Raw genomic sequence first — 25,774 nt, 5'->3', positions numbered from 1 at the left:
GTTCGAGAAGATCTTAGTCCTCAATCTGCCCTCCCGTACCGATCGACGCGATGCAACGAGTCTTGCAGCAGCAATTTCCAACGTCAAGCTCGAATTTGTCGAAGGCGTAACAGGGGAGAGTATCAACAACAAGGCATATCCTCTACCAGAAGAGAACAGAAAGCTTTCAGCCGGCATTCGAGGAAGTTGGAGAACACATATGAACGCCCTACAACAGTACACGCTCTCCACCCTTGACTAGGAGACATCACTGACCTAACAACATTCAGAATAGTCAATCAAAACCTAACCACAGCCCTCATCCTCGAAGACGACGTAGATTGGGACACACGCATACGTCAAAACCTACAACGCTTCGCCCTCGCCTCCCGCTTCCTATCCTCAAACCACACGTCCATCTCCCTCTCCAAACTGCACGCCCACCGAAACACCGAAACAACACACACCGCCCTCCAAATCATCGACACAACCAACCTCGCCAAAAAGCTCATCTCCCTCCCTCTATCATCCCTCCCACGCCAATCCCACCTTACCCACACCTCATCACCACCATCACCCTACGGCGACCCCACACAATGGGACATACTCTGGCTCGGCCACTGCGGAACCGGCATGCCACGTGCAGCCCCCGGTCAGCACTCCCAAGTCTACGACCACGCAGTCCACCGCACAATAACCCTAACGCACACCAACGACGCCACGGTACCCTCACCCCAGCACCTAAAAGCCCATCCTTTCCAAGGCGAACTAGACGCCCTAGCCACCGCTTTCCCACCACACACACGCATCTACCACCGCGCCACAGGCGGCACCCTCTGTACAGTCGGATACGTCGTCTCGCAACGCGGCGCCCGGCGCTTGTTGCATCAATTTGGGGTGGCGGGTTGGAACGGGATTTTCGACAGTGAGCTTGGGCGGTGGTGTGCTGGGAACGATCCGGATATGGGGCGGCAGGCAAAGCACGCTTCTGGCAGTGCTAGGGGAGGTGGCGGCGTGGGTGTGAAGGGGGATGAGAGGGTTTGTCTAACGACTCAACCACCGGTTTTCGCACACCATCATCCGAGTGGTGGGGAGAGTGATATTGGTGGTTTGGGAGGCGGGTTTGCGAAGGGGGTTGAGACGAAGTATCTGAGGTATAGTGTTAGGATGAATTTGGGGGCGTTGGTTGGGAGGACGGGAGGGGAGGTTGGGGCGGAGGGTTTGGTGGATCAGTGGCCTGATGGGGGAGAATGAGGGTATGGATAGGAGGCCGGTCTTGTATATAGGCATGAAAGCGGGCCAGGCAGGGACGATTGAGTGAAGTGTCATGAGTAGTGGTTATTCTTCAACTTCTCTGCTCTAGCTATTGAGATCCACCTACTGTGGCTTTTCTTTCGCTCTTTAGATCACCTCTTCCTCCTCCTCCTCCTTCTCCAATCAATGCACGAATCCTTTCCCAAAGACAAAACTTCCCGGTACCCGCCGAGGCGTTCTTCCTTTCTCCCTCCAACCTGATGATTAAAATAGGAACGAACGACTCGAAGGTATCATGAACAAACAGGCGGCCGTCCCGTCGTGCCCTTCCTTGTAACGCCAATGAAAAGCCAGAATAATGCTCCCTATAAACAATGCACAAGCTCACTGGGTATAATGACCTTGCGCCTTTTGTGTTCAAATAGACCCAATGCGTGCTGTAGATGGTAGCTTCGACATGACTCCGGGCTCCGCTGGTTGCATGATCGGTGTTGCGCCTGTGTTATATGCTATCGCCTTTGCGCGATCCAGTAATTTGCGTGCACAGTAGTGCAGATCGTCTGTCCTGGTCGGGTCGGCTGGTTGCCGGTGGCTTCATCCAACAACGTTTCGTGCTCGAGTCCGTCTTGATCCTCCAATCGCAGAGACCAAACGTGCGGAATGTCGAACACAAATATCCTACGCATGGCAAAATCGCGTCCCTCAAAATCCTCAATGCTTTTGCGCGACCAGCTCTTCACTCAATCAGCGGTTTCCGTACGCCTCCCACAATTGCGATACCGAGTGCGCGCAAGCCTTCTGGGTCGTTGGATCGAACAATGGTACTGGCGGGCAACATGGGGTTGTCAGGTGTGACGTGTGCGGCGTCCTTGGCTGCCTGCTCAATGGCCTCCATTTCCTCTTTACAGCCTGCATGGTCAAAAGGACATACCACAATGGGCTGACGGAGCAGGATGTCTCGGGCTGACGACATTTGCGCCTGCGTTCAGTCAGCATAATTTTCAACTTGCAATTCGCCCAGTCCAGCCTACCTTGACTGTGAGGTAGTACTCAATCTTGTATAGAGTACCAGTCGTCGTAAAACCAGTAACAGCGTACATGGGAAACTCCTTCTGCCCTCTTGGGATAACACCTGCGTTGTCTCGTAAATCTTTTGCGGGGAAGACTAGCCCAAGGTTGGTGAAATAGCCCGCTTCGGGCATCCTCACTCCGACGTGTTGCTGCGTTTTTGCCAGCGTCTTGACTTTACGAGTCGGCTCATCTCCTTCGTGGTTGAAGATGATCTCTTCGTCTATGCCGACTGTAATCTTGTTGATTGTGACCTTCTTCGCCTTGCTCAGCCAGTCGGGGTTGGGACTTAATTTGATGTATACTGAGACTGGGTCCATGGGTCCATAACTCCATCTCGGCAGGCTGATGCCAAGGGTGACGAGGTGGTCCGTCACTCGTTCTGCGCTTTCGGGTCGATTGTACATGCCAAAGGTAGAGAGGGTGTCGTATCGTTGTATCGGCACGGCAAAGGGATACTTCTTCTGTTCCTGGGGCCCTTGCTGTACTGTCACGACGAGTTCGTAAAACGTCTCCGCCGTCCGACTCGGTAATTGTAGACTCGCGGGCGGGACTCTCCTCGCTACCTCCTCGCCGCCGCGTCCGTACGGTATGAAGATGACGAACGGGAGGTCCATACATAGTATACTCTCATGCTCTCTTCCGGGCGAACATCGATATAGGAGCATCTCCTTACCGACGATGTCGGTAATCTCTTTGCGCGGGGCTGCCAGATGCTTCTTCGTAACTGAGTCGGCGGACGGGTGTATGGTTTCGCGACGGTGCAATGCGATGGTGACGAGGGAGACATTGACGGGCGCCGACACTCCAATGAGTGGCCGTATCTCGACTTTGCCTTCTATTCGAGGCTGTGACATGTCAGCAATGGCCAGTACCCTTGTCGAAGGGGAGTCGGTCATACAGCGACTCGACGCGGCTGGATGGAGCGCAAGACGCCCACTCATAACGGAAACAGACTGGAGACACGTACTAGTGTTGCTGATATGCCCGGATAGCCAACCAGAAAGTTACTGTTGGGCGGTCCTGAGACGCGAACGAAGGCCGACATGTTCGTTTCTCGCAGCGCAGGCCTGGGAGGGCAGCGGGCGCTGCATGGGCGTGTCCGTGGCCTTTCAGAATGCGGTGCCCTCGTCCGAGTCGCGCGTTGGAGGCTCTAGGGCAGTGATGCGCCGGGCAGCTATGCCGTGCTGGGAGCTAGGTAGCCTTCCGGGCAGCCAATTGTGGGGTTGAGATGATGTAGGCGCCTCGTATCTCGAACCCGCGGGGCTCAGCGTGGCAGTGAGGCCGGTGGATGCGCGGCGGGCCGACGGCTAAGGTTTGCGATGTAGGAATGGGCGTGTCCTGCGTGAATGCGCGGGGATACTGTGGTGGATTACGTCCCGAGCGTGGTAGGGCTGTCGCCGGGTGGAGCTTATGCGGCGGCGCTTATGATGAGGTCGGCCGTCTGCCAGTGTCGCGAGCAGAGGAGGCAGCGTGGGCAGCGGGCGGTAGCAATGATGATGACAGCGAATGCAGGGCGATTGCACACAGTAAGCGCAGTCGGATAGACGCGCGATGTTCTAGGCGCGACGAGGTGGAGGTGGATGGGCGCTCGACTTCGAGGGTCCGATTCGTGCGCCATCATCGCTCCTTCCAAACCACAAACACGACTGATCTGCACCCACCACCATGTCCGTCACAGTGAGTCCAACCCCCGGCCTACTGCAAGCCTGCTGCTAACAGCGACTAGCTGCATACCACAAAGGGCGATATAAAACTCGAAATATTCTGCGAAGCCGTCCCCAAGACCGCCGAGAACTTCCTCGCCCTCTGCGCGTCGGGCTTCTACAACTCTTCACCCTTCCACCGCCTGATCCCCTCCTTCATGGTCCAGACGGGCTCGCCAGCCTCCGACCCAAAGTCCAAGACTTCCACATCCATCTACGACACGCCAAACCAGCTCTTCGAGGACGAGCTTCGGCCCGCGTTGCGACACAATGCGAGAGGCATCTTGAGCATGGCGAACAAGGGACCGAATTCAAACGGCTCGCAGTTCTTCGTCACGTTTGCGCCTGCGCCGCACTTGGATGGGAAGAACACCGTCTTTGGAAAGGTGCTCGAAGGATGGGAGGTACTGGATGACATGGAGGCCGTTCAAGTAGACAAGAAGTCAAGACCGCAGGAGAAGATGGAGATCAAGAATATTACCATTCATGCAAACCCGCTGGCAGGATGAACAATATTTTACTGGGCACAGCGGTAGTAATGCGACTCATGTCAAGCTGGAAGCGTAGTGTCTGATTGGAGCCTGAAGGATGTCGCGTCATCTGCAGAAAAAGAAAGCGCGGATCAAGATCTGAGGGAGCCGACCATTCACACTATCGGCGTTGGGCAGAAGGATTTCGAGTCGCTATAGGCATCACGAAGCATGGACGCAGGGAAGAGTTGGAAGAAGATCATGTCACACTGATCATGGCTGGCGAGGCCTTGGTATCTACGAGCGCCGACCTAATGCAAGAGTCAAGGAAATCTAAGAGACATCGAAGTTAGCCCTACGCGCCATTGGTCGTTGTCCCGTTCGCTGCCATGCTAGCCGCATGCTCCTCCTCGTAGCCCTCCGTCTTCATGTCGAGCAACCCAAGTTCCTCCTCCTCCGCCTCTGTCCTCTTGTAGTCCTCGACCTTGATCTTTGGGTCGGGCTCCGGTGCCGTGAAGCTCTGGACGTAGCTGCTGGCGAGAGGGTCTTCGAGAACGAGAGTGAACTTGTCTTCGCCGTTGATGGCTGCAGAGAGGTTGTGGAAGAAGGTGTTCCACTTCTGCTTGGACTCTGAGTCCATTGAGTCTCCTCCACCGCCAGCGTCGAAGATGGAAGATTTCAAGTCATCGCGTACTTGGGTCAGTAGACCTTCGATCGTGGTGAACCTGCCACCAAGAGTACCGGGTTCAACGCTGAGGTTGAGCTCGAGACAGGACATGGCGCATGATTCGGCCTTGAGGATATCTCGCGACAGGTCTTCCTTGCTGTCAACTGTGACTGTGATACGACGACCCAGCTCAGGAACTTCGCCTCCGGTTTTGACCTCGTTACTTCGGTCTGCATTGCATTAGCAGGTAAACGTTGATTGTTCCATGATATAAACTTACATCCGCAGTGATCGCATACTGTGCTCATCAGGACCACCTGCTTGAAGTGGGGAATGTTGACCATCTTCATGTTTGTGGTGCACGACTTGGTGCATCCCGGGCAGCTGGCAGGGAAGGAGTAGACCTGGTTCTCCACAATGTCGTCCTCATCCACGTTGTTCACCATTGGGGCGTGAGAGGATGGCATCTCTGGATACATTTGCGAAGCGTGGTACTCTGGTCGGATTTCTGTGGCGGGCGCTTCACCGCTGGCGTCTCCGCTGGTGTCGCCCAGACCGAGCGCTTCGTTTTGCGCCGCCGTTCGTGGGTATTCGTTGCGAGAGTATTTCCCTGCGCCAAGTACACTGGGAGGTTCGATTGACGAGTTGCCGGCAGGGTCGTCGATTGTAATTTTGAACGGCAGCTTCTCTCCGGTGGCCATCTGCTTAATCGTGGTGATGACTCCCTGTAGCTGCTCGTACACCTCTGGCACCACCGCCTTCCTCTCCTCCTGCTTCTGCTCCAGGTCTTGTGCTACCATTGCGAGTATGCCTTCCACATTCGTCAGTTGTCCGCGCCCTTGTGGTATCTCTAGATCGATGTCCTCAATTCGGAACACTGCGGTGTCGCTCTTGATAATCTGACGGCTCAGATCGTCGGCCGTTTCGACTTTGAGAGAGAACTTGATGCCTCGTTGCTGGATCTCGCCGGCGGGTTGAACCTCGGAGTTCTTGAAGTGGCAATGCGGGCATGAGAAGGACATGAGGACGATCTCGCGGAAGAAGGGGATTCTTGTGAGGAGGAGGCGCGTAGTACCCTTTAAAATATCAGCTGAATTATCATTACTTTTCAAATGCACCTACATCTTCGTGACAGTTCATGCACATGCTTTCGATCTCGTCGACAACCTTTGTGTCGTCGTTGTCTCCCTGGGCGCTCGCCTCGGCGACCTTGCGGCCCATATCCTCGAAGAGATCCTTCGCAAGGCTCTGTTGCTGTGCCATGTTTGCAATCGATTAATGTTGGTGTAGGGTGGTGTTGGACAAAGTAATTTTGCTTGCGACTGTATTGACTTTCGCAAGTTCTGATGACATAACTCCTCGAATTTTTTGAGCCCCGCGCTTGCATAGCGGGGTGTCCACGGGTCGCTAGGCCCTTCCATGCAGGTGGGCTGCATTCACTCAGCCCTACGGGACTTACAGCGCAAAGTCCATGAAATCGAGTCCGCCCGTGCCCGAGTCTTGTGTCTTCTTCTTTTCAAGCATAGCTTGCAGGCCGCCTTTGCGTGCCCTCTGTCTTTGCTTGCTGCTTGCATTAATCGTCTTTGGGGCTGCATCCTCTTCTTTCCTAGTCGTAGTCGGAGCCGCGGACGTTGGGACTATATCCAACAGAGACCGTGATCTCTTGACCTGTCTGCCAGGCCTTCGCTGAAGCGTCTGAAGTGTCTCTCGTTGGCATCGCAAGCAGGTATACTGAATACTTTTCTCGGGCACCGACGACTTTCTGCCAGTGCTTTTGCGCTGGTCTTTGTTCGAAACTTTGCACGACCATCCTGGAATCATGACATTCCCGCATGCGCCGCAAATACTTCGTCGGAGGGCATCCGTCTCCTTGCTTGAAATACCGACTTCAGCATCTTCGATTAGCTTGTTGCATGCATTACCTAGAAACGCTGCTGTTGTTGGCGAGGGAATTGCGAGGAGATGAGCGGCTTCCTGAAGGAACTTCGCCCTCAGCTCTGTTTGAGTTGCTGAAGCCATGTGTTTAGAGGACCTGAATGATCTCTGCGCAGATCTTGAGAAGCTTCCTGCAGGTCCAGTATCTACACGTGCTCGCTAGCTTATCATAACTCCGACTTCCGACGCTAGTGCTGCAGGGCCGTGCTCTTACTTTCTTCGACAGCAGCATTCGTCATGATGTTTACTCTGCGCGTGTCGCGATTTCTGCGCTAGTGTACTGCGCAACAAAGCTCTAGCAACAGTACTAACGAGCCTTTCTCTCACTAACTACCGGTTCACAATTGTCGAAGTATGGCCGCGCCAGAACTGGTAGAACAGCAAGGCGTGCGCATAGCAGTCGAAGGTTGCGGCCATGGAGTGCTACACGAGATCTATGCGTCTGTCGGAAAAGCTTGCGAGCTGAAAGGCTGGCCAGATGTGGATCTCTTAATTATTGGCGGTGACTTCCAGGTACGTCAAACCTTCATAGTGCTCATCCAGTGACTGACTTTGTAGGCTGTTCGAAACGCGTCCGATCTCAAGGCAGTATCGATGCCCTCCAAGTACTACGCCATGCACGACTTTCACGAATACTACTCAGGCTTGCGCACAGCCCCGTATCTCACTATATTCATCGGCGGCAACCACGAAGCGAGCAACTACATGTGGGAGCTCTACTACGGTGGGTGGGCCGCACCAAAGATATACTACATGGGCGCAGCCAATGTGATACGGCTGGGACCACTGCGCATTGCTGGTCTATCTGGTATCTGGAAAGGCTACAACTACAAGAAGCCACACTATGAGCGCTTGCCCTACAACAGTGACGATGTTCGGAGCATCTACCATGTTCGAGAACTCGACGTGCGGAAACTGCTTCAAATACGGACGCAGGTTGACATTGGACTGAGCCATGACTGGCCGCGTGGTATGGAGTGGAAAGGCAATTACCGGCAGCTCTTTAGCTGGAAGCCAGACTTTGAGCAAGAGGCCAAGGACGGTACTCTTGGTAGTGTTGCTGCGAAGGTAGTCCTTGAGCGCCTGCGACCACCTCATTGGTTCAGCGCCCATATGCATGCTAAGTTTCCTGCTGTCTGGGACCACGCAGAAGTTCCGACTGCTCCGCCACCGCAAACAGATGCTGATAGTGCTATCCCGCGAGTCGTAAACGACGGCGAGATTGATCTGGATGTATCAAACGAGGAGCCAATACCAGCACCTAAGAATGATGCCGAAATTGATCTTGACATGGATTTGGACGACGACGAAGTGGTTCCTGTACCAGTCGCAGAGCCCAAGGAGCCTATACAACCTGCTGATATGGAGAGCGAGACTCAAGTTCCAGAAGACATTCGCAGCCTCTTGCCGGAATCATTCTCACGTCCGAAGGCTGAGATAGTACAGACCCTCCCCTTTCCTGAAGATATAACGAACAAGACGACCAACTTCCTCGCACTAGACAAGTGCTTGCCCAAACGGAGCTTCCTGCAATTGCTGGAAATACAACCACATACACCTGCGGAATTGCAACGGCCTCTGCGATTGCAGTATGACAAGGAGTGGCTTGCCATTACTCGTGTCTTCGCCGATCACCTTACTGTAGGGGATCCCTATGCGCAAGTCCCTGCAGACAAAGGCGATGCGGTCTACCGACCTCTTGTGGAGAAAGAGATAGCTTGGATCGAAGAGAACCTTGTTAGAGCTGACAAGATGATGATACCTGAGGATTTTACAGCAACTGCGCCGACATACGACCCCGCACTAGGCATACATGTCCAGGCTACCCCGCGAGAGTACAGTAACCCGCACACTCAGTCATTTTGCAACTTACTGCAGATCCCAAATGTGTTTCATGCGTCAGATGAAGAGCGGGCACAATTAGCGCAACGCGGTCCGAGACCGGAGCAACAGCGGTCCAATCGAGGCGGGGGAAGAGGCGGAGGTGGACATAGAGGGGGTGGGCGTGGCCAAGGGCATAGGGGACGTGGGAGGGGCGGAAGGGGTGGTCGTGGTCGGGGAAGATGGTGATGACTTAACCATATGCCTGAGCCGATACGAAAGTTTGAACGATGCAAAGGAAGTCGTCATCCGTCCAGCTTATCCAGAGCCGCACTACTCAAACTTCAAAACAGTCTAGCAGAGTGCGCAAATTTCGTGGACTTGCGATATGCTCCACGATATCAGTGTAGCCTCACGATGGCTCGATGGCCACGACATTGTATACATGACAAGTGCAATTGGTGCCCAAGACTAGCAAATTGCACACGCGGCTAGCGTCGTGTGTCCGCTTATATCTGCAACTTAACCTCGAAAAGTCGGCTCCGCTGCCCACTTGACATGACGGATGGCGCAGAAGTTTGGGGTCTACCGTTGTCACAGACCCACAAGGGTCCGGGCGCCGGACAGTTTGAATGAGGACCCTGCACGATGATGTCGACTAGCTGCCGAGTATGGCATTTCGAATACACCGCAAACCTAGGCGAGGCCTCTCGTTTGAAGCTTGTCCTGTTGTCGCAATCGTTCGCTGGCAAGCGGAGCCGGGCGGCGCTTTAGACAAGGCCGTGGGTTGGAAACTATAGCCAAAGTGGTGGCTGTAGTATTGGATGGCTCTCGTCCTACGTCAGAGGCCCGGCCATACTCGCGATGGACGCAGCGGACCCGACGAGAACACCGCATGCGAGCTGCCGTCGTGCGGACACAGTTTCAATATAACTGCTGCGGATAAAGTGCTCAGGCTCGGTCTTGCCTCGCGACTGCCTGGGGATCGTGCTGATCGCAGACATGTTAGGCGCAAGTTTATTTGACACGGCGAGCCGATATTCGCAAGCTGTGGCGAAAGGGTTGCGCGTGCTGAGCAAGAATACCCAAGGCTCACAAGGTCGCCGCTGTCGCGCTGCGCATGACTGGGCAGAGGCTGGAGGCGGCGGGTCGGATGCGCAATCCTGCCAGCAGTCGTGCGAAGACGTCCGTAATCTGGTTGACGCTTCCAAGCGGCTTGGGAGAGCCCTTACGGATATGTCAGTTCTGCGAGCGCTGCTATTTCCAGTACGCCCACCCATGGGACTGTGCGACTGGAGACTTGTCGCACGCGGTTACGCGCCCGTTATGGCCGCACGAAGACCGTGTGGCTGCCAGCAGAACGCTGTCCAGAACGTTTTGGTACGTCATACCCTGCCCTTAGCGCCGCCGTTATATGCATCGAGGCTTCGCGATCGGCGGGACAGACCCTGGATCGCACTGTAGCAAGTCCCTGGCCTCGTGTGCCGTCGACACACGGACCCCGTCCACCTGCTCGTCCACACACGCCCTGAGATATGTTTAAAAACCTTCCGCCGCCCTTGCATGCCTAGGCTTTGTTCATTACTTCGGCATATATCGTCTACCATCGCTTCGAGCTTTCACCCTTTCCACTCTCGCTACTACACTATTTCCGGTATCCGCAACTGCCTGCTCTCTTGGTATACTATATCCGGACATTGCCACATCGAAGTCTGGAACATATACCATAAGCCACGCTCGACACATCACTCGTAGATCATATCAGCCACCCAGCACTATATATCGATACTGGTGCTATAAAGATCTGCATCTCCCCACATCCATTCACACACACAACGACCGTTCACCCGCTCCAACACTTCACTACTACTATCGACGCAATGGCCTCTCGCTTTGTCGAAAACCTCGAAGAGGTCCCGATCAGTCATCCCCACCTCAACGTCTCACTGGACGACATCCTCGCAGAAGAGAGCCGCAAGAGGTCCTCTTCTCAGTCATCCGCTAGCTCAGACCCTCGCCGGTCAGGCAGTAGCTCTACACCAAGCCCTACATCACCCACTGCCACCGAAAGCAAGCTCAAGCGTGCCTTCACTCTGGGCAGCAAGAAGGGTCGCCGAACCTCATGATGAATGAACTTCGACGCGCATCCATTTCTTGCGTCAACACTCCACATGCCCATTACGAATAACTACGAACAACGGTTATCAGACCATAACGACACCACCAAGACTTTCTCGACCAAGCGTTGGAAGAGAACAGTCATCGCCTGACGAGCGCCCAGCTGTCAGTCAGCCTCCGCCTAGCCGACACCCGGATGAATATTGAAACGTCATCACAACAACATCCATAGCGTGGTCGCTAGTGCCACGACAAGCACGCGCCCCATAACACACGCGCCCCATCGTCGTCATCCTTACACCGCCACGATGTGCGCTTTAGTGATGGAAGGTTACGATGGAATTAGTGCTTGGAATCTCTGGTAGTGGAACGGAATTGTCATTGACGTTGTCTTTGCCAGAAGATTTCTGTTTTTATACTAGCCGCGAATCGCAGCACACATGTACCTAATAATCATACACTTCTTCAACAACCATGTGCTTGATGCGATAGTGTGTCAATCTTGAGACACATGATGAATGCAGATAACTTGATCATGCTGGTCAGCCATCCAAAAGAGTCCCACCCCACCGCTCTGTTGGCAGTACCGATGCCCACAGTTGTACTTGCACTCACTGGCACCTGTCCTTCTTATCTCGCCAGCTTGGATCGCAACTACTCAGCACTAACTGCGCAACTCCCTCTCTCAGAAGTCTAGAAGAAAGATGCATCTGGTAACCTTGACCAGTGCCAACTCTTGAAGCCCGGACGTCCTGTATCCGCCTCAACCACCTATTACTACCCACCTCCTCCTCCTCCTGACGACCCATCACCAAGCAGACCTCAAGCCGCCATGACCACAACAACAGCCGCCTCCTTAATCGCGTCCCTAGAATCCCACCTCGCACCCACCTTGGTCTTCACATCCCCACCAACATCACCGAGTCAACCGTCACTCCATCTAATCGCCCAGGCTACCCTCACCAAGCTACGCAACATAGGCCCTGGCCGCGTGAAAGACATGCGTACTCTTGGCCACTCGAAACAAATCATAAGCCACATCCCCATCGCCGCCGCACCACCAATTTGCAGCAAGATCAACGACACGATGCATTCGGCGGTCATAATGAACGGGGAGAAAGTCGCTGCGCTGAGCATGTTGCCTTCAGAGGGCAAGGAGGCGGCTAAAGAGCTGGCGAGGTGTGTGGGTAAGATGAAGTTCGTGGGCGGTTGTATTGGGATGAGTCGGAATATCAAGTTGGAAGAGGCGGAGTGGGAGGACCTTTGGGATGTGGCGGAGAGGTATCGAGTGCCGATTCTGTTGCGGGAGATGTGGCCGGTGGGATCGGAGGTATGCTGCTTTTCCGTTCTTCAGATATCAAGAGGAAGGGAAAGCATGTAGACTGACATGCGCAGATACCGGATTACCAACACAGTTTCCCTTCTTCGGTATACGCGCCTCTCCTGACACATATTCATTCGTCGCAAACTACGTCTCCTCTCCCGCTGTTACACCTCTACCTCAGCTGCGTCTTCGATCGCCACCCTGCTCTCCGTCTCATCCTCGCGCATCCGGGCGCGCTACCCTCGCTCATTCCACGCATCGAGATGCTCCTCACCACTATCCCGTCTGCAGATAAACCGAAGCGAAGTTTCCTAGATGTCTGGCAACACAACATCTACCTCACGACAGCGGACGCACAAGACATGTCGAGTCTAAGAGCGCTACTGGAACGGATACCCGTAGACAGGGTGTTGTATGCGAGCAACTACCCGCTTGAAGAAAGAGGGAAAGAGTTGATGGAGGAACTCAGGGAGAGCGGGTTCTTGACACAGGTGGAGTGGGACAGAGTTGCGTGGGGGAACGCGGAAACGGTGTTTAATTTGAAAGGGGCAAACATGAAGGCAGGGAGGAGGTAAGCTACGTCTGCAGTGTGCGACGACCTAAATTGTAAGTAGCGAAGACGTAGAAAACAGTCACCTGGCATGCGCAAAGGTCATTGATAGCTCATTCCTGTGCATTCATGGTATGTGTATATGAACGCCCTGCCAAGTCATGACTCTCAGCCTGTGGTATCTTTCATGTCAAATCGTCGTCGTTGCCGCATTGCCGTGTCTCTTCGCTTGCTCGCTCGCTCGTGGGTATGTCGGGCGCTTATTTCTTGCCGGACTTCTTGATGCCCTGGGAGCCGGTGTTGAGCGGTCCCTTGCCCTTGCCGACCGTCTTGGCTAGGTCCTCACGCTGCTTCTTCTCTGTATATCGTCAGCACATCTGTCTTTGTTCTTCGGAGCCTTGTGGTGGCGCTTCGGGACAGGTCGCAGTGTAGGCGTCGGAGAACGAGGGGTAGGGCGGTACGCACCAGCAGCAAGCTTTTGCTTGTAGGCAAGGTCATCCTCGTCGAGCTCGACGGCCTTCTTCTTCTTCTGCTTGTTGTGGATGGGGTTTGTACCGGCTGTGGTATTCTGTCAGCCTTGACCCCGCTTCAGTTTGCGCAAAAGTTAGGGCGCTCACCTCCTTGTCCTGAAGGCATCTTGAAAAAATCGGTTGGCCTGGTAATCCGGTCTTCGGTGTGTAGGTGGGAGGGTGGAGAGATTTGGTCGGGCGTCGAAAACGTTAGGCGGTCGCGGGCGGTGGGAAAGGGTCTCGACGCCCGAAAAAGTGGGATGCGCACAGCCACAGAGCTGTGGCGGTTGGGTACACGTGATCAGTCACGTGCTGGTTCCAGAGCTGGGGAAGCTGGCCCTGGGGAGCTCATCTCAGCGCTGATGAGGCTCATCTAGCGACCCGGGATACCGCGGCATGTCATATGCACCTGTAACAGTTCATCACCGAAAACACATGCGCGTCGCGTGGTGTTGCCCGAGAACATCTTAGGGGCATATTGGCTTAGGCTCGTTCGTTTGTTGGCTCCCCGCGTGCCCATCTCTGGAGGATGCGATATGATGGTCACCGCCCGCAACCAATGTGCCGACCCACCCGAACTCCACAGCTGGCTATCAAGCGATGTTCTCTAGCATGATTCATGTGATACCTACTCTCCGTTCACAACATGAAGTCGTCCATAATGATCCGACGCTCTCTCTACGACTCGACTGTGGCATCAGCGCCACACATGCGCTTCTCAAGAACCACTCTCGCAGTTTTAAGCCTCAATTAATCACAAAATAAGAGAGCCCAGGCGGCAGCCAAAAGCTTTGCTTCGCTGCGTCTTCCTTGTCTCTGACTTGGCATGCTTGCGTCCACAAGGAAATTCTACCCATTATCGACATTGTCGCCGGCAAACCTAGCTACTCACGGGCTAGATGGTGCACTAAACACCATCTCGGCATGAGTCGGTCTCGCTTCTCCTCAAAACAACGGCGCCTCAACACTTAGCTCCATTACGCCCATTCGTGGAAAAACTCGACGACGCCTCTCCGTCCATCAGATGGACAAAATCTCTCCATTGACACTCCCGTCCCAAGCCCCAGATTCCCCAGATTCAGGGACTACGGAGAACGAAGTGCTAGGCGTGGATGCATTTGGCACTAGAGCAAGCTTTGGAGGCGGTCTGGGCATGTTGATTCGTGGTGATATTCTGGATAGAGGCGTCTGGTAGCGGCGTAGGCATCGGATCCTGGGTGCTGGAACTGGCGCTTCCCCGAGCCCATGGGGTTGACATGGGGCAAGATAGTAATCCACAGGGTGGCTTCTCATGTGGCATGTATATATGCCCATCGCAGTCTCCGCTGATTGCTCTCCACTCCAGAGCTCTACGAATCTCTCGCTGTATCCGTTGCGGAATTCGAGCTGGACGCCTTTGTCAATCGCTACCAAGTCGAGCGCTATTGTTACTTTCGTTTTGGGAGAAATCCTAAGTGACTACCGTCAAGATGGTCGACAAAACTAGGGTGTACAACTGGTACATCTCGCTCGTTGCAGCATCGTGCATGGTGCTCTACGGTTACGATGCGTCCGTCTTCAACGCGTTGCAAAACTCGAAGCATTGGATTGCCTACTACAACAACCCCGGACCTAACATCATCGGCGCCATCAACACATCATACACAGTCGGTGCTGTCGTAGCTGGTTTCTTCATGGTACGTCACGTCTGTATATCATCAGCACGCAAGACGTGTACTAACTTTGCTGTGTATAGGCTGGACCCCTCGCTGATTTCGCTGGCCGTCGAGTTGGTATGGCTGCTGGATCTGTATGCGTCATCATCGCGACCATCATGCAAACATTCGCCCCCCGCGGACAAATCGGTGTCTTCATCGCTGGTCGTGTCCTCATCGGTATTGGACAAGGTCTCGCATTAACGGCTGGCTCTATCTACATCGGAGAACTCTCACCTCCTGAGATCCGTGGAAAGATCATGTCATTCTGGCAGATGTTCTATTCCGTTGGCTCCTTCATCGCATACTGGATCTCCTTCGGCACCTCCAAGAACCCCCAGAAACTTGGCGAATGGGACTGGAAGATGGTTGTTATCTTCCAGATGATGGTACCCATTCTCATCCTCTCCCAGGTCTTCTTTATCCCTGAGTCGCCCCGTTGGTACGTTCAGAAGAACCGCAACTACGAAAAGGCTCGCCGCTCGCTCCGCCGCGTCCGTGCCACCGAGCAGGATGTCGAAGATGAGATCACCACTATCCGCGAGGCTATCGAATTCGAAGCCGAAGCAATCTCCTCCGGCTTCTCTGCTCTGTGGAAGGACAAGTCTGTCAGGAAGCGCATGTACATTGCGATGATTGTCAATGGCGGCCAGCAGATCACTGGACAGGGCACACTCAACTCTTACAGCTCCATCATCTACAAGAAGGTCTTCACAAGCGCCGACACCATCTCCCTGATCAACGCCTTGAACGCTACTTTCAGCATCATCTTCACGCTCAACGCTACCTGGACTGTCGACCGCTTTGGACGCAAATTCCTGTTCATCGTCGGTGGTATCGGTATGGGCATTTGCATGCTTATCGCTGCTACTGTGGAGACACAGACACCTACCCTGCCCAGCGGAGCAAAATCGGAACCCGTTGGTATCGCGATCGTGTTCCTCATGTTCCTGTTCGCCCTCTTCTGTAAGTCACAACCTCTCAGTACCATCTCAATACCAACACGCACTAACAACTATCACAGACAAGCCATCCTGGGGCGCAACAGTATGGATCTTCACCGCCGAGATCTTCTCCATGAACATCCGCGCTCAAGCCGTGGGAATGTGCTCGCAAACCCAAAACGTCGTAAACTCCATCGTCCAGCAATTCTTCCCCGTCTTCCTCAAGAACGAGGGCTTCTACGCTTTCTACATGTTCGCTGCCATCAACATGCTGCTAGCCGCATTTGTCTGGTTCTTCGTTCCTGAGACTAAGAAGGTTAGTCTCGAGGAGATGGATGCCATTTTTGGTGGTCAGAACCATGTTGTTGAAGGCGCGGCCATTGAGGAGAAGGACCCGGCAAGGCACCACAGTGTTGTTGTGGACAATGACGCCAAGGGTGCTACTGAGAGGGTCGAGAGGGCTTGAATTGACGATTGATGACTGTTGTTTATTATGCGGTTGGTCCTTATGCTGGGGGAGTCATATAGTACATGGTACTGCGATAGCGTACCAAGGTTTAATGCTAAATCTTCCAGCCCACCAACACCAGGGTTGCCTTATGAATTAAACGTCACATGTTTCTCTAGGAGATTTCTCTGCTACCATGGTCCGACTTGACATAGCCTTTTGCGCAGTATTCAATATGGCTCCCCAGAAAGTCTCTCTTCTCTTCCCCAACGTCACGACGTTAGGCTTTCAACCCTTCACTTAAACCAGAATGTCGAGCCCACGGAGAGCCGCCCACGCAGCTAGAGCTTCCCTCCAACAAGCCAACACATCCATCCTCTCTCAAAGTCTAGCATCAATACCATCTTCACCAGCCCCCCTCGCTGGATCACCAAATCCCTCCACAAGCAATCCACCACCACGTACAACATCTCCAAACCCAACCACCTCAGATCAATCCACAGCCCAGCCTCAAACTGAGCAAACTACCTCTGCCGCCGCCCCTGCACCACCAACTCAGGCCCCAAACCCAACCATCACAACCACCACGACCACGACTACCACCGCACGCTCACCAGTCCCAATCTCCCAACTCCCCCACCGCCAACACCCCACATCCTGGCAACCAGTCGCCGCACGCATCCACCACCGCGAAGACGACGTACACAGTTACTGTGCACCAGGAAGTAACGGGTGGGTGGAATGGCAAGAGCGACGGGTAGCAGACAGTCAGGCTGAGATTGGCAGGATAGATTATAGCTGGGATGGAGGTGAGATTATCGATTATGCGGAGAGGACGAGGTTGAGGAAGTTGAGGAGGGTGAGGACGGCGGAGTGGATTGGTGGGCTGGGGGAGGGGCATGCGGAGGGTGAGAGGAAGGAGGGAGGGAGAGGCGGGGCTGGGGAGGGGGAGGAGGGTGGTGAGGAAGAGAAGGCGGATGTGGGGGTTGGGGAAGAGAAGGTGGATGTGGGGGACGGGGAAGAGATGGAGATACACGAGGAAGCGGAGATGCGGAAGGGCATCAACGGAACAGAGACAGACTCTGAGACAGATTCTGAAACAACAGTGAAGGAGAAAGTCTGGAAGGGGAAGGAGAGGGCGGTAGAGCAGGACACGGAAGACTCATGTTCTAGTTGCCTGGAGGCGCAGGGGAAGACGGAGGAGCAAGAAGGCGATGTTCTAGAAGAGGGCCAGAGAGGGCAGAATGACGAAGACGATGATGAAATGTCGCAGACAGGCTCAGAAAAAGATCCTGAATGGGTAAACAGTTGGAAACGGGTCGTGATGGCGTCTAGAGCACAAGTTGGTAGTCCTGCATACAGGGCAGCCGAGCAACGGCTCTCTGATACTAGGCTCTCATATCGTCGCGAGAACCAGTTTCAAGCTTTGCAGCCTAAATCACATTGAATGAGCAACAAAATGCGGATACGGGGGTATGTAGTCAGCAGAACAATGTATGACTATTAGCTAATACCTGATTCATGCTACCAAAGACGGAGGAATGTCTGAGCAATCGCCAATACCAAGTCATTGGTGTGCGCAAAAATATAATGTACTAGTGGATCAGGCTGGGTTTGCTGCGTTGTTGCGGGCGTCGTGAACCGAGGGTGCATCTGGATTGGTGCTGACCTATACATTATCATTAGTAGCAAGACAAATCAAAATCAAGGACTGCTGCGTACAAATTCGCGTTCTCCACCCTCGGTCACTATCAGCCGGCCTTCATATCCTTCTAAAGCCCCGTTGGCGCTGGTTAGATTCCATCCGCTGTGGGTTTCATCGACCCGGTCCAACACGAATGTTGTGATCATAGACGCGTTGAAAATAACCTCGTTCACGACTTCGATCCACAGACCTGCGCTTAGAGTGGTTGTTGCGAAGGTAAGGGTTCTGAGTGTGTCCTTGTGTCGGTTGATTAGTTCACACAGATGGCGCTCCCTAGCGTATAGGCCTTTGAGCTCCATGGAGCGGAGCTTCGGCCATGTTGCTCCAAGACCGATCAAGTCTATGATAGAGCGTCCTTCTGGAATGTTGCCCCCACCCCACATCAGCTCGTCAAGATACCTCCAGTTCAGTATGCCAAAGGAAAGGTGCCTCAGCTCTTGAGCAGCCTCGAGGAGTTTGGCCAGGTTCTCGAGCTGTCGTTCAGGAGGGTCAACCACAGTCATAGTATGTATCATCTGACTCGGTATGTTGAGAATAGACAAACTTATGTCTAGCTTAACCAAGTTTCGGAAAAGATGTTTGCCGGCGTTCAGGTCGTTGGCGTCTGGGAAACTGAACATATTCAAAGAGAGCTCAGTGCGAGGATGGCCTTCGCGAGGTGCTTCGATGGTGAGCTGCCGAATTCCGGTATACTCCGACAGAAAGACGGCACCAATAAGTTGGCGGAAGGGATGATCCGAGTCAGTGGTACGGTTGTCGGTGAGCGCGCCCGGAAGAGCTCCTCTTGGTAGCAAATCGCGCAGTGTCTTGACCTCCATAGGGATGGTGTGTTGATATGGCGAGTAAACGATGGACGAGATGTTCTGCATGTTCTCAAGGCCTCGTGCGCATGATTGTAACAAGACGCCATCCTCCTTCATGCTCTCTTGCTCCTTGTGAAGCTCTTGGTATCTTTTCCACCTGGTTCGCATTGCGTAGAAGGATCCTGATTGGAATTTGCCGCTAACTTCTTCGGCTCGAGAATAGTTGCGATGGTCTTTCGCGAGATGCCCATCGTACAGTGTTCCATCGAAGATGATCTCTCTTACATAGCCTGAGTATATCGAGTGTAGTGATACCTGTTCGTGTCATTAGCCCATATGCCCGTGCTCTATCTACTTGATACCAAACTGTGGTCTTGAGGCATACATGAGGCTAACATTGACTTCCTCATTACGAAAGATAGTGCGGGTACCTCCAGGGTTCGTTTTGAACTTACGTTTTGGAAGGCGCCCAGCGCTTGGTATCTTGCACAAGCAACGATACTGCGGAAGAGCGCAGGCGTAGCATTGTTTCGGAACGTTCTACTCACAGCTCTCGCGGATTTGACGTCGGCAGCGTGAAGGTAGTCGAAGATTTGGATTTGGAGTTCGGCTGGCAACTGCGTAAATTGGCTCATCTTGGGCGATAGTGACTGGTAGTATTTGGCTGCTAAAAGAGTCTCGATGTGTATGGCTGAACTTGACGTGCTCACAATGAGAAGCAGGTCTATCGATGTATCTAAAGGAATGGTGGTTGGGCTGAAGGAGTAAGGCTGAATGTGTTTGCTACCGAGTGAAGTAGGTGCATGTGGGCAGGCTAGGCTGCAGCTGCAGGGCGAGGACCAGAGTGGGGTCACCAATGAGAGGGCGCATGACGGCATGCTGCACATGGAATTTGTTCGCGATAGCCATTGCAAACGATGCTGTATTGATCACAGCGGACTTTGAAAAGTGAACGTCAGGGATTGATTGTTGCCCATCAATTGGGCAAAGTCACATGTCGCATTTTCGAAAGTGTCGTAGAACATTGTTCATTGTTTCCTCAACTTGCTGAGTGCAGCCATGACGCCCTCGCTCATGTTTTCCTCTTCTGCCTGCTTCCGCTTCACTGGTTTTGGAGCAGTGGGTTGAGTCTCATTGCCTCGTGGGACTGCACCCAACTCTGCCTCACGCATTGCTTCTTCATCGTCCTGGATGAGATCTTCAGCGATGCGATGATCGGGTCGTTTGTCTGCATCCGACCCTGAAGTTGCAAAAGGAGCGGATCTCTCCAGCTCCAGTGCAAGAGGCCCGGCATCGTCCACCCTGCGATGTGCTGTATCATCAGCATCCGCTGTCGGCGGCATCTGGCTTTCGCCTTCTGCCATGGAGATGTCGCGTGACATGGTCGCTGCACCGCTGTCTTGACCGACGGTTCGTCGCGCTGCCTTCTTGACCCGAAAGGGCTCCCTGACGGCGTTGCACCATCGTTGAACCTTCTTGTCACCCCACCCTGCTATTAGGCCAATTTCCTCAGGCCCAGCGTTGATTGCAGTGCGGATGCTTCCAAAATTAGAGACTAAGCCTACTGCATCTGTCTTGTTGATGCTGCGTGGTACGGTGATGAATTCGACCATCTTCTCTGAATAAGTGCCTGCTTGCTGAGCGCGAATGCTGGTCGGTGCAGCGTTCTCGAACGTCTTGAAAAGTTCCAGATAGCGACCGGCTTCCGGTGCGCTCCAACATAGCATGACTGTGACGTTGTTGACTAATGACGTCTTGGATAGCTCCCTCAGTGGATCTTCATGGTTTTCAATGTCGACCATGGTAAGGAGGATGCGCAGGCTGTACTGGCCCTTCAAGTCTCGGATGCGGTTGTAGATATACTCGGGATGCAGACGGTGGTACTTGAGCGACAGGAAGAGGGCACATGTTGTGGCACCGACGACATAGTCGGCGGGAATGTCAGAGTACTCCCACGCGACAGAGCGCACGCTGTTCAGAATCGGGTTGCCTTTCTGTCGCGGCGAGACCAGGATGGCGCTGGGGCCGGATCGCGATGGCAGAGCTTGGGGTTTCGGCTGCTGGATCTTGGGCGCATTGCTCGGCGCGGGTGGATTCGATGCCTCGGGGCGCGCAGTCGGCGCTGCACCAGGTGAGGCGGCCGCAGCAGAGGCACCGGCGCGCGGCCTGTTGTCATCCATACATCAAAGATGCACAGGGTATGGCGATGCTTTGTCTGGTTGTCTTGTTGTTGCAGCGGCGATGAATGGTTGACACGCCCTAACACGAAAGGCGGTTTTAGATGGCGGACCATGGGCCCCGGCACGTCACGTGAGCAGTCGAGACAGCGCTGAGCCCAAACCGCCGGTCAACCCCATCATCTCCTTCACATCTTCGCACCCTCAGCCGCCCACAACCCTCCTGCGCATCCCGCCACGCCCACGCCCCGCCCCATCACCCGCAGCCGATTATCGCCATCGCCGCCGTCCGCTCTCTTCGCATGCGCACCATCGAGTAGCGCGCCCACCTTGCTGCCGCGGTCGACCCGCGCGGAGGACGCCAAGCGCTTCAGTACGAGCCCTCCTCTCACCCACCGCTGCACGCTCCACGCACGCCGACGAGCTCTCTCCTCTCGCTCCACCCCCGAAGACGGCCTCTATGTCGGATCACAGCGCGAAACGGCAACGTTTGGACTCGATAGGAAGATTCTCACCCGCCAGCCCGCCCTTTGACGTCGCTGCCAAGGCGAGCGGCCAGACGACAAAGACGCTCATTCACCCTCGAACGCCCACCTCGCCACCCTACTCGATGAATTCGCAATCCAATGGAGGCTTCCCCACGACAAACTCCGCCGTGTCGGACCGCTCACCGCAATCCTCCCTGCCCATGTCCACCTCGCTCTCCCAGTCGGCAACATCGGCATCCAACCAGCACCCCTTCCCGACCCCCGCGAGCACTGCCGGCTTCATGTCGAGCGCCAATATCGACAGCGATGGCGATGCGACGATGGAGGAGAGCGCGGACGATGACATGACGCGGTTGCGTCACCACAGGCTGTCCAACCACAACCGGCAAGCCGAATCGCCATACACCGAAGACGGCCGACTCAAAGCTGCCCAAGGCATTTGCGGCAGCCAATTGTTCAAACTCAGCAGCGAGAAGATAGAGATAGCACGGCCGCAACCCTCGCAAAATTTCATCTCCCTCTACAGGCTCAACCCGCTCGCCAGCACTGTAGCCCGCAATGACCCGGTAACAGGCGAGAAGATTAACAAGCTTCGCAAGTCCTACGAGGGTCATATCAAGCAGATGCAGATCGCCGGCAAGCCAAAAGCGATTAAGATGGACGGCGTTTTCCGGGATCTGCTGCTAATGCCCGAAGAGATTTGGCAGTCGCAACATGTGCAGAACAGAGAGCCCGAGAAGCAGGGGCTGACAGCAGACGGCACAGCATTGAGTTCAAACCTCAGCAGACTTCTCGACGACGCCTTCGCAGGCACAGCTCCTGGACCACTCCCCAACGCAGAAGCTGCCAAATACAAGGCCTATCTCGGCACAGACGATGCCGTAAAACCCAAACTACAGGAAATACCACCACAGCGAGCCACACCCTTCACATCCTCCGCACCAACACCGACCAACCATATGAACCGGGGTGCAGTAAGGCCAGAGCGATCTAGCTCGAAGCGCGGCTACACCGATGCCGCATTCCAAGGCTACGGCGAGGGCTTTGGAGACGACTACGCAGACTCCACCGGAGGCGAAGACACACCAGGCGGCAACATGGCGAACAAGCGACGAAAGCTCCAATTTGAACGAACATCACACTCGGTCGAAGTAGGCGGCGCACGACGATAGCGACGTCAGATTTTCCTTTCGCACATATCAACTTAGCAGCATCGGGGTTACGGATCTCTCTCCACAATCGGCGTTTAACGGAAAAATCGGTTCACGAAAGCAACGGCGACATTGAGCTCGACTGAACATGCTTCTCCACACCAACCCTCACTCACACACACACCAAACTATTCTTTATTGGCATAATGCGCGGCAGGAGTGAAGCGAGCGAGCGATCGATCGAGCGAATTGGGATATGACGACCACGACATTCCTATACCTCTCCTATATATACGAGGAACCAGATTGGGGCGCCCAGGACAGTTTTGAGTTTGTGTCTTTTTTTTGTGTGTGTCTGCGCGCGCGCGAGTTCTGTCTCGAAAGAAAGAAGGGGAGTTCTTTTATTTTCCACTACAAATCTTTCCAAGTGTGCATATTTGGGCAGGCAGATCCCTCATGATACCCTTAGGATACCACGCAGCATATGTGGATACCTATATAAAACGAATCGAATCGTAAAGTATAAACACGTTGCGACTTTGCGTGGTGATGTGTTATATTCGATTGTATGTCCAGTTTCCTAAGAAGGCACTGATCCATGCCTTACACTCATACCATCTTCTCTGAGAGCTCCGTGGTGAAGCAATCATGTAGTTCACCGATGACATCAGCACCAATACCCCAAAGAATGCAGCCCACGGGTACTTCGCTGTGACGAAATCCATGCTGAAGAATGCTGTTGTGAAAAGTAAAGGGAAGGCGACGTACTATGAGGGTCACGATTAGCTCTTGGTGAAGCTGTGTAAGAGCGATGGATCAGTATGGGGTGGCTTACAACAGTCATCTTAGTGAGCATCTTCAGGTCGTCGCCTTGGGTGACTGCGGTCTTTGCTTGGAGGTTTCCTGTCTCTGTTTGGCTGAGACTAGAGACGGTGTGAAGCTGTGTAGTGTGGATTATCAGACCAGTGTGCGTACTTCGGCATGGCGTGTGGTATCGAACTTACGCTGTCGAGTTTGAACTTGAAGCGATCTCGCTTTGTAACGAGTATTTTGCGCAGTCGGTCTAGTTCTGCAACGTTTCGCACGATACTGCTAATATATGTTGGCCAAATCGATCTTTCAGGTATGTAGCTGGTGAAGAGCGACAGCTCGGTGCGATGGAAAGTCTCCCAAGCGTCCACTATACCGCCGATGCTGTCAATGAAAACCTGTGTAGTTTCGATGACGTCGCTTATTGTCTTAGTGTTTGTTCTTTCGTCGTCGTCTTCGAAAACGCGTCGGATCCTTTGTGCCTTCAATGATGCTTAGTATTGGTCATTCGGAATACATCCGAGTATCTTACGTATTCGTCCATTCTCTTGTTGAAGGTTTCGACGAGTGCGCTGTACTCTGTGACTGCCTGTTCCGTCCGAAACTTCAGCTTGAGAAGAAAGTACTCCCTCGGGTCAAACCGCGGAGATATCATTGGAAATCTGCCACCACACGGAGGGTCGAGTCCATCTCCTTCCTGACACCCAGCAAAGTAAGTCTTGAAATGTTCCTCAGAGCCAAAGTAGGTGTCTACCAGACATAGCTCAGTCCAGAACCACTCATCAGCACCCCAGGAGAGTGAAGAAGTTTGCGCTTCGTGGTAGTAAAGATCTTCTCCGTCACTAGAATGATTTCTGAGTGGTAGAGGTTCGGTATTGCGGAGGCGTTTGCCGCCTATCAATCTCGCATCTTCAGTGCCCGCGAGTGGTCCGCGGCGCATTGCATGATATGGTATGTGAATCTCGAAGAAGAAGCCCCATGTCTTCGGGAGTCAGTGGATGCAATGTGCGGTATTAGTACACTTACTGTCGTTGCGCTGAATACAACTTCCCGTTTCAGATACCGATGTAAGAAGTCTCGGACGATGACCGCTGACCGCTCTGCGACTGTTGCTGCCAAAGCTACAGCTGCCGCAGATGTGAGATTAGGTATGAATCTGTGAAAGTCAAAACTCATGGTCGCGCTGATACACTGTTCTCGAGCTGAGGATCGTACATTATCCGCTTTTCAGCCTTGTATGTCCTTCTCTGTCGTAGAATGAGCCAGCATTCACATTATTTGTAACGTCAACGCACCTTCTCTTGCAATCGTACACATAGCTCAGGGATGCGGACTGATCTTGAAAAGATAACGCAGTCGCTACAGGGCTTTCCAACAATCTTGAGACACCCTGCATGCTTTTGTCGGTCATCCACAAGCGCGACATTGTCGTCCATGCTGTATCTCTCTATGTCGTGCAGATAGGGACCGATCCTGCGTGGGGCCGCCGGAACAACTTCGTTCAAGAAGTCTCTCAAAACTTGCCATCGACGTGGAACAAGCTCGTCGAGAAGGATTTTGTCCCTTCCAGGTGATAGAAACCTTTCGATTATCTGAGCGCTTGTTTGACCTGGAGTACACAGCCTGAGATCATCTTCGGGACGGTGCTTCTTTTCTTGTCGATGAGTAAACTTCCCCCATGGGCCATTCGATTGATAGATGTCATGATCCATAGGTTGTCGCCCTAGTGCTGAGTTGGAAGTGTCCGGATAGTGTCCAACAGAAAGCGGTTGCGAAGATGGTAACCATCTCAGCGCGGGAGATTACCGTCATCATAAAGCGCGGGGCGAGCGACGAGGCTGAGCATTGCAGAATCTTATAGGCCTGTAGAATAGCATAGTAGGACGACGTGCATATATCAAGGTCGGTGGCATGCTCAGCCTGATTGATTGGCGCGCTTACCCAATAAGAGTCTAGCGGCAGTTAGAGTCAGCAGGTAGGGACCCGAGGCCTCGCGCGAACTGCTCATTACCAACAACACCGTTTACGGAAATTCGGCTTCAAGGATGCGGGGGGATCATCACGATGCCTGTTGCTGCCCTTTATCGTGCGTGGTTAGTTCTAAAGAACGAAGTGCCTACGATGCGGACTGACTGGCCGGTGCTACAGCGAGC

General features: G+C 53.8%; 11 protein-coding genes across 11 annotated transcripts; 6 read left to right on the top strand and 5 right to left on the bottom strand.

Moving 5' to 3' along the window:
* Positions 1-1,969: 1,969 nt before the first annotated feature.
* On the bottom strand, positions 1,970-3,158 carry J4E92_006976 (uncharacterized protein; the record flags this gene model as incomplete). Its single annotated transcript, XM_051498340.1, has 2 exons — positions 1,970-2,212; positions 2,265-3,158. The coding sequence occupies 2 exons, from the start codon at positions 3,156-3,158 to the stop codon at positions 1,970-1,972; spliced, it is 1,137 nt and encodes a 378-aa protein (XP_051351274.1).
* An 811-nt stretch (positions 3,159-3,969) lies between these two features.
* CYP10 (Peptidyl-prolyl cis-trans isomerase cyp10) lies at positions 3,970-4,516 on the top strand (the record flags this gene model as incomplete). Its single annotated transcript, XM_051498339.1, has 2 exons — positions 3,970-3,981; positions 4,031-4,516. The coding sequence occupies 2 exons, from the start codon at positions 3,970-3,972 to the stop codon at positions 4,514-4,516; spliced, it is 498 nt and encodes a 165-aa protein (XP_051351273.1).
* A 316-nt stretch (positions 4,517-4,832) lies between these two features.
* On the bottom strand, positions 4,833-6,407 carry J4E92_006974 (uncharacterized protein; the record flags this gene model as incomplete). Its single annotated transcript, XM_051498338.1, has 3 exons — positions 4,833-5,374; positions 5,425-6,220; positions 6,267-6,407. 3 exons carry the CDS (start codon positions 6,405-6,407, stop codon positions 4,833-4,835), a joined length of 1,479 nt encoding a protein of 492 aa, XP_051351272.1.
* A 1,026-nt stretch (positions 6,408-7,433) lies between these two features.
* J4E92_006973 (uncharacterized protein) lies at positions 7,434-9,149 on the top strand (the record flags this gene model as incomplete). The annotated part of the gene is made up of 2 exons (XM_051498337.1): positions 7,434-7,592; positions 7,638-9,149. 2 exons carry the CDS (start codon positions 7,434-7,436, stop codon positions 9,147-9,149), a joined length of 1,671 nt encoding a protein of 556 aa, XP_051351271.1.
* A 1,077-nt stretch (positions 9,150-10,226) lies between these two features.
* J4E92_006972 (uncharacterized protein) lies at positions 10,227-11,026 on the top strand (the record flags this gene model as incomplete). Its single annotated transcript, XM_051498336.1, has 2 exons — positions 10,227-10,280; positions 10,703-11,026. The coding sequence occupies 2 exons, from the start codon at positions 10,227-10,229 to the stop codon at positions 11,024-11,026; spliced, it is 378 nt and encodes a 125-aa protein (XP_051351270.1).
* An 824-nt stretch (positions 11,027-11,850) lies between these two features.
* J4E92_006971 (uncharacterized protein) lies at positions 11,851-12,917 on the top strand (the record flags this gene model as incomplete). The annotated part of the gene is made up of 2 exons (XM_051498335.1): positions 11,851-12,348; positions 12,414-12,917. The coding sequence occupies 2 exons, from the start codon at positions 11,851-11,853 to the stop codon at positions 12,915-12,917; spliced, it is 1,002 nt and encodes a 333-aa protein (XP_051351269.1).
* Positions 12,918-13,152: 235 nt separating this feature from the next.
* J4E92_006970 (uncharacterized protein) lies at positions 13,153-13,528 on the bottom strand (the record flags this gene model as incomplete). Its single annotated transcript, XM_051498334.1, has 3 exons — positions 13,153-13,250; positions 13,358-13,450; positions 13,510-13,528. 3 exons carry the CDS (start codon positions 13,526-13,528, stop codon positions 13,153-13,155), a joined length of 210 nt encoding a protein of 69 aa, XP_051351268.1.
* A 1,342-nt stretch (positions 13,529-14,870) lies between these two features.
* On the top strand, positions 14,871-16,505 carry J4E92_006969 (uncharacterized protein; the record flags this gene model as incomplete). The annotated part of the gene is made up of 3 exons (XM_051498333.1): positions 14,871-15,077; positions 15,137-16,061; positions 16,120-16,505. 3 exons carry the CDS (start codon positions 14,871-14,873, stop codon positions 16,503-16,505), a joined length of 1,518 nt encoding a protein of 505 aa, XP_051351267.1.
* Positions 16,506-18,191: 1,686 nt separating this feature from the next.
* J4E92_006968 (uncharacterized protein) lies at positions 18,192-19,630 on the bottom strand (the record flags this gene model as incomplete). Its single annotated transcript, XM_051498332.1, has 3 exons — positions 18,192-19,310; positions 19,451-19,478; positions 19,533-19,630. The coding sequence occupies 3 exons, from the start codon at positions 19,628-19,630 to the stop codon at positions 18,192-18,194; spliced, it is 1,245 nt and encodes a 414-aa protein (XP_051351266.1).
* Positions 19,631-20,023: 393 nt separating this feature from the next.
* On the bottom strand, positions 20,024-21,175 carry J4E92_006967 (uncharacterized protein; the record flags this gene model as incomplete). Its single annotated transcript, XM_051498331.1, has 1 exon — positions 20,024-21,175. The coding sequence occupies one exon, from the start codon at positions 21,173-21,175 to the stop codon at positions 20,024-20,026; it is 1,152 nt and encodes a 383-aa protein (XP_051351265.1).
* Positions 21,176-21,632: 457 nt separating this feature from the next.
* On the top strand, positions 21,633-22,832 carry J4E92_006966 (uncharacterized protein; the record flags this gene model as incomplete). The annotated part of the gene is made up of 1 exon (XM_051498330.1): positions 21,633-22,832. The coding sequence occupies one exon, from the start codon at positions 21,633-21,635 to the stop codon at positions 22,830-22,832; it is 1,200 nt and encodes a 399-aa protein (XP_051351264.1).
* Positions 22,833-25,774: the final 2,942 nt, after the last annotated feature.

This window comes from Alternaria infectoria, assembly GCF_024043175.1.
Source record: "Alternaria infectoria strain BMP 0036 chromosome Unknown scaffold_11, whole genome shotgun sequence".
In the NCBI taxonomy this organism is placed as follows: Eukaryota; Fungi; Ascomycota; class Dothideomycetes; order Pleosporales; family Pleosporaceae; genus Alternaria; species Alternaria infectoria.
The sequence above is the reverse complement of the archived record's forward strand: the minus strand, read 5'-3'. Positions and strand labels throughout refer to the sequence as shown.